This window comes from Clinocottus analis, unplaced genomic scaffold (assembly GCF_023055335.1).
Source record: "Clinocottus analis isolate CAN_PGR_092001 unplaced genomic scaffold, fCliAna1.0.p SCAF_1, whole genome shotgun sequence".
NCBI lineage: Eukaryota > Metazoa > Chordata > Actinopteri > Perciformes > Cottidae > Clinocottus > Clinocottus analis.
In genome coordinates this window covers 11047701-11060155 of record NW_027175820.1, presented here as the reverse complement: position 1 = coordinate 11060155, position 12455 = coordinate 11047701, and the positions used below count along the sequence as shown (strand labels likewise).

The window sequence follows — 12455 nt, the reverse complement described above, 5'->3', positions numbered from 1 at the left end:
CTGCAGCATGTTTGCACGCATACATACCTTTCAAAGAAGGATGGCGAGCAGGCATTCATTGACATAGTCATAGCCGATGAGTTCTGGCAGTCCAGTCCATCCAACATAATGTCAGGGTAATCCTCTGCACTACAGGACGGGGTACGTGGAGTCTGCATTACTTCCTCAAAGCTGGGGCAGGAGATGACAGATGTTGGCGTGGGAATACCCGTTGGCCTGTTTTGATCTGGGCTGGGAGAAGAGGGAAGGTTCTCCTTCATTGGTTGGCCAGCCAGCCAGTCCTTTGAGTTTTGACTATCTGTAGGCTGGAACTTCCTGCTTGGGGACATTATTTGGGCTGGGAGACCCACATCCTTCAACTTCTTCTCTTTCAGACCAGACTCCAGACTGTTAGACTTCTTTGATGACAGCTCACTGCGGTTTTTCCGTACTTCCTCTGTGGACTTGGTCTTGTCCTTGAGTTTGGGATCCCCTGACTTGGGTCTCAGCTTCTCCATTTGCTTCATCCTTTCTTTATGTCTCTTGTGGCGCTCTTCAATCTCCTGGTCTTTTAGACTCAACATCTGACCAAAACTTGTCATTTGATAATCACCATCCACCAGCAGCTTTTCACGTGGACGATTATCTTTTCTTACCATGTCCTTGGACTGAGTGAGCTTTTCAGTTTCATCCTTAGCCTTAGATTTACTGTGCTCTATTCTGCTGTCTTTGTCCAATGTATCCCGACTTCTGTCTTTTTTCAAATCAAATTTAGGACTTTCTTCCTTTGACCTGTCTTTCAGAACAGTGACCTGTGGGCTATCTTTCAACCCTGACTTGACATCCTCTTTGGAGTGTTTGAATGAGCCATCGTTGTACTTATTCTTCTCCTCCTTTATTTTTTCCTTATGTTTCTCCTTTTTCTTTTTGTCCTTTGTCCTGTCACTAATGACACCAGCTGCTTTGTCCTTGTCCTTTTTGGACATCTCTTTTTCAAATTCCAATGTTTTATCAAAGTCGTCTTCGCCGTCTCCCTTACTTCCATATGGGAATGTGTAAGGGTCTGCCTCCAGAGGCATGGGCTCTTTATCAAAAGGTAGACTCTCTCTGCGGCTGTAGGACTCTCTGATCTCCTCCGTCTTGTCACGTTTGTCTCCTTTGTCCTTTTTGACCTTTTCTTTCTCCTTGTCGTGGCTTTTCTTAGACGAGGATGAAGAGGAATGCCGGTGCCTCTCTTTCTCTCTAAACTTGTCTTGAGGTGTAGATATGGACAGGGAGTCTCTCCTATCCTCAGTCACATCAGTCAAGCTGATGGAGTCATAGTAAGTAGTGAGGACTGGCTCATGACCTCGGTCAGTAAAACTGTCTGAAGAGATTTCACTGTTCTTGTCATTTGAGTCATCCTTGTAGTCATTCATGGCTTCTTCCTCCAATTTTTCTAAAAGGGACTTTTCGTTCTCACCACTGCCTTTTGAGGGTTTCCTTTCCTTAGAATGGTCGAGCTTGTCTTTATATTTGCTCTTTGTCTTCTCCTCACTGGTGTCCCTTTTGTCCAACAGCTTCTGCTTATTTTTCTTCTCCTGATTTGAGTCCACTGACATTCTGTCTTTTCTCTCTTTGTGTTTCACTTCAACAGAATCTTTCTTGTCTTTGTTGTGTTTCTCTAGAGAGCCTTTTCTCTCTTTACCTGTGTCAAATGTGGCCTTTTCTTTCTTCTTTTCTTTGTGTTCTTTGTCCTTTGTCTTTTCTGTGTTATGTTTAGCCTCTGCAGAAGATTTTCTTATTTTTTCTGATGGAAAATGATCCAGCTCATCCTGATCAGATGTTAAGTCTTTTCTGATGGAGTCGGACACCAGAGCAACACCCCCATTGTAGCTGTCCTCATCATCATCACTTTCATCAGTGAAGATGTCAGCTATCTTGTACCAGGTTTTCTCGCGGATTTTCTCAGGTTTTCTTTCCTCTTTCTTTACCTCCAAAAAATCCTTCTCCCTCTCAGCATGTTTGTCTTGCGAGGCCTTTTCTTTCTTGTCCTTGGTTTGTTCTAAAGACATCTTTCGATCTTTGTCTTTGCCATGACACTCTTTGTGTTTTTCTTTGACTCCCTCCTTCTTGTCTTTGGTGCCCCTGTCTGGATCCTTTTCCTTGACAGTTGTTTTTTCTGCAGAGCTTTTCTCGCTCTTATCTTTCTCCTGATCAGCTCCTCTGTCTTTTGTTTTCTCTTTGTGCTTGTCAGCTTTCGTCTTTTCTCGCTTTTCCATTCCCTCGCCCTTCTTTTCTTTCTCCTTTCCAGAGTGATTTCTTTCTCTGATATCACAAGATTTACCGACAGCCTCAATGTCTTTGAAGAAAGTATCATTGCCATATTCATCTCTTAAAGTTTCCTGCTTGATTTTTATGTCTTTTCTTTCCTTCATCGAGTCATATGAGTCTTTACGGTCTCGACTACTGTCTAAAGAGTCCTTGTCTTTTTTGTCTTTGAGCGTGTCTGTGGACTCTTTCCGCTTCTTTTCTTTTTCAACTGAGTGACTGGAGTTTACTTTTTGTTTTTCTGACCAGTCCTTTTTCTTTTCATTCGTCTTTTCTGAGGAGTCTTTGTCTTTCTTCTTAGAAGGGGCTTCTTTCTCTGATCTTTTTTCATTGTGATCCGATTTCTTGTCCTTGACTTTATTTTCTTTCCTCCTTGTCTCTTCCTTAACGGTCTCGACAATTAGTTTAACAGCGTTGTTGGCTTTGTATTCCTTGTACTCTTTGACAGGAGCATCCCAGCTGTCATCTCCATAAAGGGAGGAGTCAGAGGACATCTCTGAGCCCCATCTGTCATGATGGTCATCCGAGGCACTGAGCTTTGTGTCCTCCAAGTTGAGGAAGCGGTTGTTAACGTCATAACCTTCATACTCAGACTCTTCCTTCTGTGCTTTGTCTTTTTTACATTTGTCTTTCTCCTCCTTGGTGTTTTTCTCCTTGTCCACCTTCAAATGTTTTTCCTCTTTCTGCTCACCTTTCCTGTCTGCCTTTGAGGAGGACTTGTCCTTGGACTTTTTCTTTTTCTCCTCTTTGTGAGCCTTTTGTTTATCCTCCTTAGGCTTCTCCTTCTCCTTGACATTTCTTTCCTTGTCAGGTTTTAAAGGCTTCTCCCTCTCCTCCTTATTGGTCTTATCCTTGGTGGAGTCCTTTGTTTTCTTATTTTTCTCCTCTTTTGCTATTCTGTGCACATCTTTTCCAGATGACCAATCCTTATCCTCAGACTTGCTTTTCGATAGCCTATCCTCTTTTTTTGAATGGTCCTTTTCGTGTTTGGATAACTTGACCTTGCTCTCAGCTGGCGACTCTGCTTCAACAATTAGGGATTTCTGCCTTGAATCATCAAAATCAAAAGAATAGCTCTTGACAAATTTCTCATTCATATCTTGATTGAGAACTAGACTAGGAGCTTTGTCCTTTTCTTTATTTTTGTGCTTGTGCTTCACTTTATGCTTTTTCAGCACTTTGCCATCGACATCGGTTTTGGAGACTGCACTGTCTGCGTTGGAGTTTTTGTAGAGCTCAGAATTCTTCTTGTCCACAGTGCTACTGTGCACATTGTTATTTTTCTTTTTGTTCTCCTGCGCTTTCCTCTTCACTTGTTTTATTGACTCGACACTGGAATCAGCGGAGGAGTAGTCAGACTCACTGGACAGTCTTGTTCTGACTGAATCTGAGAGAGAACTGACGTCGGACCACGTCGGGGATGACACAGTTTTCCAGCCATCTGTCCTCCACTGCTTTGGATGCTGTTCTGCTAATGATGGTACTTGTTTCTGAGAGTTCAAATTTCCATGGGAAGATGAGGAGGATGCATTAAAGCCAGGAGAGTCTTTTAGACTTGTTGCAGAAGAGTCCTTTATACAGTTTGAGCCCTTATCATCCTCACTCTCCATATCTCCACAATCAGAGTCAGATGTACAGAACTTGTCATTGACTTTACCAAACCTCACTTCTTTGCTGACATTGTTTTTACTCTCTTTCTTTCGTTTCTTTTTGACTTTATTCTTGTCCTTTTGCTGTTTAGAGCTTATGGTGCCAGAGTCTCTAGTCTTAGTATTTGTTTGCTGGGCCTGTTGCCGCGGCGTAGGCGCTGGCGTGAAACTCGTCCTATCGTCCTCGTCTGAACTGTTACTGTCAGAGATGATCCGCCTGACAGCTTTCTTTGGTGTGAGCAAGTTGCTTTTGGAATAGGTTTTGACCTCCGTCTTGGGTATGGCGGTGAGGCTAGTGGCCTTGGGGATCGGCTCCTTACGGAAGTCTTTTTTCAAGAGGTGTTTATCGTCCACAGGAGGAACACGTTCCTCCTCATCATCCTCATCAAATTCATATTCGTCTTTCACGGGTGTGACAGCAGATTTAGGAGGGTCTATGGTTTTCCCTTTCAACTTCAACTTCTCAAACTCTGAGTCCGTGTTATTGCCATCGACAGAGCTGGACGGGGCAAATGAGGGAGCATCTTCCTCCTCTGAAGATTCTGTGGAGAGAAAAAAAGAGGCAGGATCAAAACACAATATAATTTAACAATAACAGCCTTATGATTTATACTAAGAATGTACATAACTTATAAAAGTCATATTATTAAGTGACTCTAAGATTTCATCTCAAATACCTGATGAACTTTCTTCACTTGAGGTGTACGTGCCTTTCCCCAGCAATAGATTCAGCATAGTTGGAGAGTTGGCGACCTTCAATGCTGTTTCACCTCTCCTGTTGCTTTGACGTGGGTCCCCTCCATACCGTAAAAGTAGCTTAACCACCTGAAACAAATAAGATATAATATTTAATAAATACAAATCAGAATTTAAGAGGTGATTCATTCATGTTATCTTGTGGTTCAGACTTTAAAGAGGTCAAAGGTTACAAAGTGAATGCACCACTAACTTTATGAATAAGCTCGACAGACAGACAGGGTAATAATCTCTTATGCAGTCTCATAATTACAGCATCTATTGTTTTGCATTCTGAAATGTTATTTTGTTCTTTGACTCTAATGTGTGTGTATTTAGAGACAAACTTTTATTATTTTTTTACCTTGAAATGTCCATTGTTGGATGCATCGTGTAGAGGGGTGTCATCATCCAGACCCTTTGTGTTGACCTCTGCTCCGGCTGCCAGCAGCTGCTTGGCCACATCGTAATACCCTCTGTTGCACGCCTCATGCAATGCAGTCCAGCCTAAACAGGAGAAGAAATTACTGTGTGAGAGGTGTGTTGAACATACAAATGAATATACATGATTACGTGCACAAAGTACAGGCCAATCTATACAAAAAGCCTCTCACCTGCAAAGTCTTTTACATTCACATCAGCTCCCTCGCTGATGAGCTCCTTGATACGGCGTACCTCTCCACGGATTGCTGCTCTGTGCAGCCGAGTCTCTCCTCTCTCATTCCGTTTATTCACTTTGTCTTTGGTTTTAGATGCAGAGTTTGGCGTTCCCTTCTGACCCATACTGGACTGTGACTGATGCTTTGGTGTTGTGTCTGTAAATAGGAGACAAACACACATTTCAACAGTTGGACAATGTAGTGTGGCGTTTTTTAAAGAATTTATCATCGTTTCTATTTCGTCTACCGATATTGCCTCTATTACTATGCATACCGGTTTGTTTTGACTGCTTACAGCCAGAAGGGGGCAATCTTACTCTAGCAATTAGCAAAAGATTACTTGGACCTACTTCACTTGAGCTCATTTCATCACATTTATAAGATTAAATTCAAGCCTTAATCACATTTGCATTATTGCGTTTGCACAGCTATTGTCCCAAATTATATTTAAAACACACTTACTTAATCTAAGCCCATGCCTTCAGGCATGCAACAAAAGAATACACAAATGAAGGTGGCTTAGCATTGGTCCTCACCAATCTCAATTATCTTTTCTAAATTATCTCAAAAGTAAAAGACATAGACATAATGTTACAAAAGTAACGCTATATAAAGTATCTAATACATTGGTGTGCAAATTACTTTGTCTACTAATAATAAATATACCAATCGTCAGGACATTAGGAGGAAGTCAATATTATGAATAATCATCTAACAGAAGATATGAGAACAGATAACAAGTCAACAAAACTAGAATAGGCCCTTTACATTTGGAAGTCTGTTATGATTTGGTTCAGATGCTGAGATTGCACATTTAGTTCCAGATTAACGCAATACCAACAGGAGAGTCGGTTCCATTTCCTTTAATTACAATCATTTCATCACTGTAGATGAATAAATATGTGACGGCTATGGCTGCCTAAACAGAACAACCCCTTTCTGATTGAACAAAAAAATGTATGTGGATTAGTGGTCCTTTCCAGAGGCAGAGTACGGCCGAGATGTGACAACAAAACAGGAGGAAACGTGCACAAAGATAAACAAAGATAATCACTGCCATGCCCCATCTCCCCCATCTGCCTGTTTCTCTTGGAGCCCACCACCATTGCTCTCTCCCACACACATCCCACCCTTCTTTCCTTGTCTGCCAGCCGTCCACAGAAGACGTGGCCTTCATGATAAGCACGCACCTGGACTGTTGACGGACTCCTCAGCTGTCATTTGCATGAGCAAGGCCACCTGCTGCCGTTCAGAGAGGGGGTACCCGGCCCGGATTCCTGGCATCCCCATTCCAAACGGCAAACCCGCCTTCCGGGTGTTGGTTGGCTCCTTTTTAACGCGCTTCCGCTCTGGAACTGGTTTCTCTGGAACAACAGTGAGAGGAGAGAAGCAACATTAATTTTATTGGGCTGCGTAGACCCACATGTATTCATGCACTCAGCGTCACCTTCTTTCATATCCTGGAGTAGACGTCTATTGTCTAAAATGTAAGGGGACAGAGCATTATGCAGTTAGGGCCCTGAGGCTCTGGAACGATCTGCCCGAGGAAATCAGGTCGGTGGAGTCAGTGATCCCCTTTTAGTCCCTTCTTAAAAAGGGTAAAAAGGCAGCAATTTTCTATGTCCAACGTCCAAATAAACCTCCTAAAACATACTTGTATATACATGTATATGTAGCCCAGTATGCCAGAGTTGGTGATAGCAGGGGCTGACTTTTGTGTTATTACCCAGCTGCTCCTGAAGAAGGGAGGGTCCAACGAGCAGTGTGTTTATGTCTGTCTGTCTCATAGCCAAATCAGTCCAAATCCAGAAGAGAGGAAAGAAGGTGGGACTTGGCAAACCCACGGTTATTACGAAATAGTTGGTTTCCATTTCAATTCAACGCGGCCTTGCCAAGGTCGCCACATGCCTGCCTGCCTGCGTGCGTGCGTGACTGCTCGGCTTACTGGAGACACTGTGCTACTGGACAAAAGCAGCTGCTCCACAAAGACACACCCAGCAATTATTTTCAGTGGCAACATACCATCTGATGACCCTTACGGAGGGCAAAGCTACACATGACTGTAACGCTTCATCACTGAGAGACAAGCAAGAAAACGGTGTACACATTAAAGACTCCTTCCCAAAAAGAGGAATGGGAACAGCAAATGTCAAATGTGCATGCACAGACACAACCGTAGACCAGTAAATGTGTCCAAGTCTAATTCCTTCGAGACCCTTCTCGTTCCAAGACTGGCTGCATTGCTCAAGGCCACAAACACACAAGTAAACAAGGCAAGAAGGAAGCATGGCGGCTGACACTTCCGCTAGCTAAAGGCTTTCCAGGAAAAGATTTTTGCAGTCACAAGTACAGATCTGATGAACTTTTACTAACATCTGTGAATACTTAGAGCTAATGTGCCCCAACCCCTCTTTGATACACTCTCACGTTTTCAAAGCATTTGCCATTAAGACACATTCCTTCAGCTAGAACTTTAACAGCTGGAACCACAGAAGAAGTCCAAACATGTTTTTTTGAGCAATAGACCAGAGAAAGTGCTAGGCTAGTGATTCCAGGCTATGTTTACAAGACTGGGAACCAGGAAAGCAGTTATTACCCACGATGCACCCATGTAGAGGACTGCTACTTAACAACACACGAGACCAAGGTCTCTAACACAAGATTCATCTTCACTGGTCTGCTCATCTCTCATCTATCATCTCTGACATAGAGCACTTGGAGCAGATATAATCAACGTTTCAAATTCACAACTTGTCAGCACTATCAGCTCGGCATAAAATGACAGATTCTCAAACCAGCAACTGAGAAATGCCTTCACAAATTTATGTGTTTTTAACTGCTACAGAAAACGGCACATAGCTACAACCGATATTTGTTCCCCATGTTTACAAAAGAAGGGGTATTATTTGTCTTTTAAATGATTTGCGTGTGGTTTATTACCCTGAGTTGAGGGAAAGATGCAGATAAAAATGTTAAAGACTGGTTGATTAACACGACTGTGTCCAACGTATGCCTACTATAGTTCATCAGGTGATTTAGAAATGCGTGTCACACATGTGGATTACTGTGGTACAGAAATGACAAACAATTACACAACATACTGTGCCTGTTCCCATAGTGTGCATTTCTATTGTATGTCTATTTAGGGACCACTGCTAGAGCTTGTATGTGTCTCAATAGATGGATATTACTCAGCTTACAGACATTGTTGGAACCTCACTGCTTGAAACTTAACAAACAAGATAATAAAAAAGGAAAGCAGGCCTGATATTGTAGGCCTCGTCACCCCATGAATAGACTGTCTACCTGAGCCATGTGAGGAGGCCACAGTAAACATACATGTCTGGAAATAAGAGAGGTAGATTTTGATATGGCAGGCAGACAATACCACAATGTTAGCTAAAGCCAAAACAAAGAAACTGCCTGGCTCACTTAGCGAATACAACTCCACAACCAGAAGAACCACTCTAACCAGCCAGACCAGGTATGTTTGACCGTAGTACGTTAGAGTGAAACAATGTTCTGTTTAGGGACAAATAAAAACTGCACAAACAGGAAGTCAAGAGAGAAGAGGCAGGAAGTGGCCAACAGGATGTTTGTCAATGTCTTGTATTGCGCAAGACAGACTCAGTCTGAACACACAGGGTGAATGACGCTCTGTCTGACCTCTCCGCCTATGATTATATTGCTTTAATGAGTTGTACAATGACAAACTGCTTCTGTCTATCAGTATAGTTCAGAGCCTGTGTGAGTCCGAGAGACAGAAAGACAAATATAACCTGCCAGAGGTAAAACATGAGGGGTCTGATGATCTTTGCAAACCACTGTCGAATTTTTGCAACCCATTCTACGTGGCTCAGCTTGCACCTTCCTTTAACGTTCACAAACTTGACCGTCATTACTGTGCCCCACAACTGACCCAGCGGCAAAAGCCATGTTGGAATTACAATGAACGTTCTAAAATGTTGAAAGAAATGACAAAGTTATTCAGTGTGCACACGGGCTACAAATCCAAAGACTGACTTAGACGAAAACCTCAGCACACTGACTAAATTTCTTTAAACATGTTGACCTTCTGTACATTCATGTGGGCATTTTCGCATCAAAAAAACATTTTTTTTACAAAATGGTGGAAAGTATGACGTAGTATGACAAGGTGCAGCAGTGTCATACAGTCCAAGGAGAGCTTGGATCACCTCGTCTGTGATAGCTCATTTTTAACCGCAGTATCGCTGATAACGTCAAACTGTCATGTAACATTTTTGCATGTTTGAACTTTTGCATGCATAAAAATAACTAATTAAACTCAGTCACAATTACCTTTTGGCACAGAGACATGAAAATAGTTGTTAGAAAGAGTCGCAAAATAACTTCATGAAATTGCTCGTCCAGTGAAAATAATTTTGTGTCCATTAGCCAATAGATTCATCTAATCATTTCACTCGAACATTTGTCTAAAACAACAAAAAAATGTGGGCCGTATCAAACCCTTTTAAAGGGAATAAAGGGATAGCCTTATTTCATTACTTAATAGTTTTCCAACTAAAATAACATGGACAGGAAGGAAAAATGTAGTTGTTTTCCTATTGTTGTGGTACTTTAGTGAGGCTCTTCACAAAAACTAAAAACACAAGTTGTTTTCACAAGTTAACAGCATCTTCAGACTTATCAGCGTGGCACACACAGTCTCAACCTGACAAGACTGTACCGTTAATTACTGAACGCTGTGGTTAGTGGGGGAGGAGGATGACCTCAAGAAGGAGGAATGCTAATGTCTAGCCGCTTCATGAGGAGGTCATGGGAGGCTTGGCAATTCTGTGAAGGAGCAAGTTTTGAGAGCTTGTCTTAACATCAACTTCAATGTGTGCCGTGGACGGACAGAACGAGTACAGATTCCTCCTCTAACTCAGTTATGGACCCCTGTAGTGTTTATAAACGCTAAAGCAGACTACTTGTATGTGCATGATGGTTGACCATTAGTTTAGTTTGACACCTTAATCGCAGACAACAGAGTGCAGCATCATCTCTGATTTGTAAACTCAAGTAATCGTTTCGGCTTTTTATACTGAATGTCGACGCAGACTGCGTTTACTTTTTATTGATTGTCACAATTAATAAAGATACTTGGCATTACAGGAACGTAATGTCATTACCTTCTGTCTCAATCGCTTGGTGATGTGGTGGTTAATTTTTACACTGTGATCTGTAACTTCATCTGCTGCTGAATCAGTTTGACTTCCTGGATATATCCTTTAACTGTATGTCTGAGATCCTTCTGTCTGCTTCTCTGAAAGTACATCTTTCAGAGAAGGGGGCTGAATTGATAGCAATGTATTACTGCTCAGGCTGTAATACTTAGAGTTAGAGTTGATCTTTTAGATATATTTGCTATGTCTTTGAAGACAATGTCCAACACTTCCATTTTATCATACCTCCCAATAGCATAGCGATGACACATTTTCAAGGGAACCAAAGAAAGACAAATATGAAGGAAACTGATTGGATAACATTTAAGAGCTACACTTCAGTCTGTGGTGTCAGCTTTTAAACTGGGACTTGACTTCATATTTTTATTTTTTTTACCATCTGTATTTTGTATTATTGTCAAGCAATTTGCAGTCTAACATATTAGCATATAAAAGACAATGCCAGCAAATTTTATAAAAACACTTAGTCTAAATTGATATCCCTTTTTAGCAGACTTAAGCATTTTACATTCTTCTTCTCACAATCTTAACATTCAAATAAGTCCCAGTAGCTACTAAAACAAGTGCTACATAAAATATCTACGTTTTCCAAGAGTTTAGGATACACACACACACACACACACACACACACACACACACACACACACAAACACACACACACACACACACACACACACACACACACACACACACACACACACACACAATGTTTTAAACTTCAAAGTTTTAAAACTCATTACTTTGTTTATGACCAGCGTTACATTTCTGAAAGATTGTTTTTAAAAGCTGTTTTTAAAAGAAAAACTTGGTTGCAAAATAATTTGGTCACCTCCATCAGCTCAAGCCACAGAGGAATGATGGTTGATAATGGAGCATGGTTGAATGTGGGGGGAGAGCTGTGAAGTGTTACCTTTTGCAAAAGGGCTAGACACTGACCCAGCAGGGGCCAGCAGGGTCAGAGCTTGAATGGCCAGGCAACAAAGTCAGACTATAAAACCCAGATATGCAGAAACAACTCGATACAGAGAGGAGAAAGGAGAATGAATTATTAGGCTAGCCATTGCTACAATAAAACAATTTTGCCAATGAGATGAAATACATCCTTAAAGCACGAAGATAAAAGACGGATCCTAGCAAATTGATTGTGTAAACTGTGAGAACTATGTTGTGTCTTGAACTCTGGAAACAGCCTGGCTAATACAGTTTGTAAACAGAATACACTATTAAGAGACAGTTCTATTTGTAATTTGTTTCACAGAGAGAGAGAGAGTTAAGAGTTGAGGACTGAAAGACCATATAGCTCCACTCCAAAAGAGCTCAAGCTATCAGCATATGAAGACACTGTCTAGCTATTGTTCCTCAAGTGAGAGCTCACACACCCACTTACTTAAACGTGTATCTTGGAGAAGCTGAAAAAAAACCCAGCCTAACAGCAAACGTGATTAATATGAAACTAATGAGATTAATAATATGATATACAACAAGCGTGTATAATTCTCCAAGAAACAGTACACTAAATATGCTTACTACAATATAATAATCTTCCAAAAGGGTAAAGACAGGTACACAAACACAGCAGATTTTCAAGAGTGACAGTCAAAGTAGTAATGAGTAAACAAATTACAGCTTCTCAATCAAACATTCCCTTCAGCTACGCAGCAATTACACACAACCCAAAGCATCTTCATAACACTCCCATCTTTCTAGAACCCAAACCATAATAGTCATCTGTTGCAACAGGCATGCTTTTAGCTCGCCACTCCTTTTTCAAGTGTAATTATCGAAAATAAACCAATATAGTGACGCAGCCAGCGTGGAAGATGAAGGCTGTTTCCAAAGCCTCTGTGATGGGCCATTATCAACAACCAAATCCTGAACTCTTAAAGCCCAAAGTCAAACAAGCGTAAGCAGTAGTC

At 41.5% G+C, this 12455-nt stretch overlaps 1 protein-coding gene across 3 annotated transcripts in view; it reads right to left on the bottom strand.

Annotated features, from left to right (window-relative positions):
• The window catches only part of ankrd11 (ankyrin repeat domain 11), a 103906-nt gene that overhangs the window by 8485 nt on the left and 82966 nt on the right, over positions 1 to 12455 (bottom strand). For all 3 annotated transcript variants that reach the window (XM_068580344.1, XM_068580360.1, XM_068580352.1), the window contains 5 exons: positions 6523 to 6696; positions 5288 to 5488; positions 5038 to 5180; positions 4616 to 4763; positions 28 to 4480 (listed from right to left, as the gene is read on the bottom strand). In XM_068580344.1, coding sequence (XP_068436445.1) covers positions 28 to 4480; positions 4616 to 4763; positions 5038 to 5180; positions 5288 to 5488; positions 6523 to 6696 — 5119 coding nt within the window. The remainder of the gene's footprint in view (positions 1 to 27; positions 4481 to 4615; positions 4764 to 5037; positions 5181 to 5287; positions 5489 to 6522; positions 6697 to 12455) is intronic.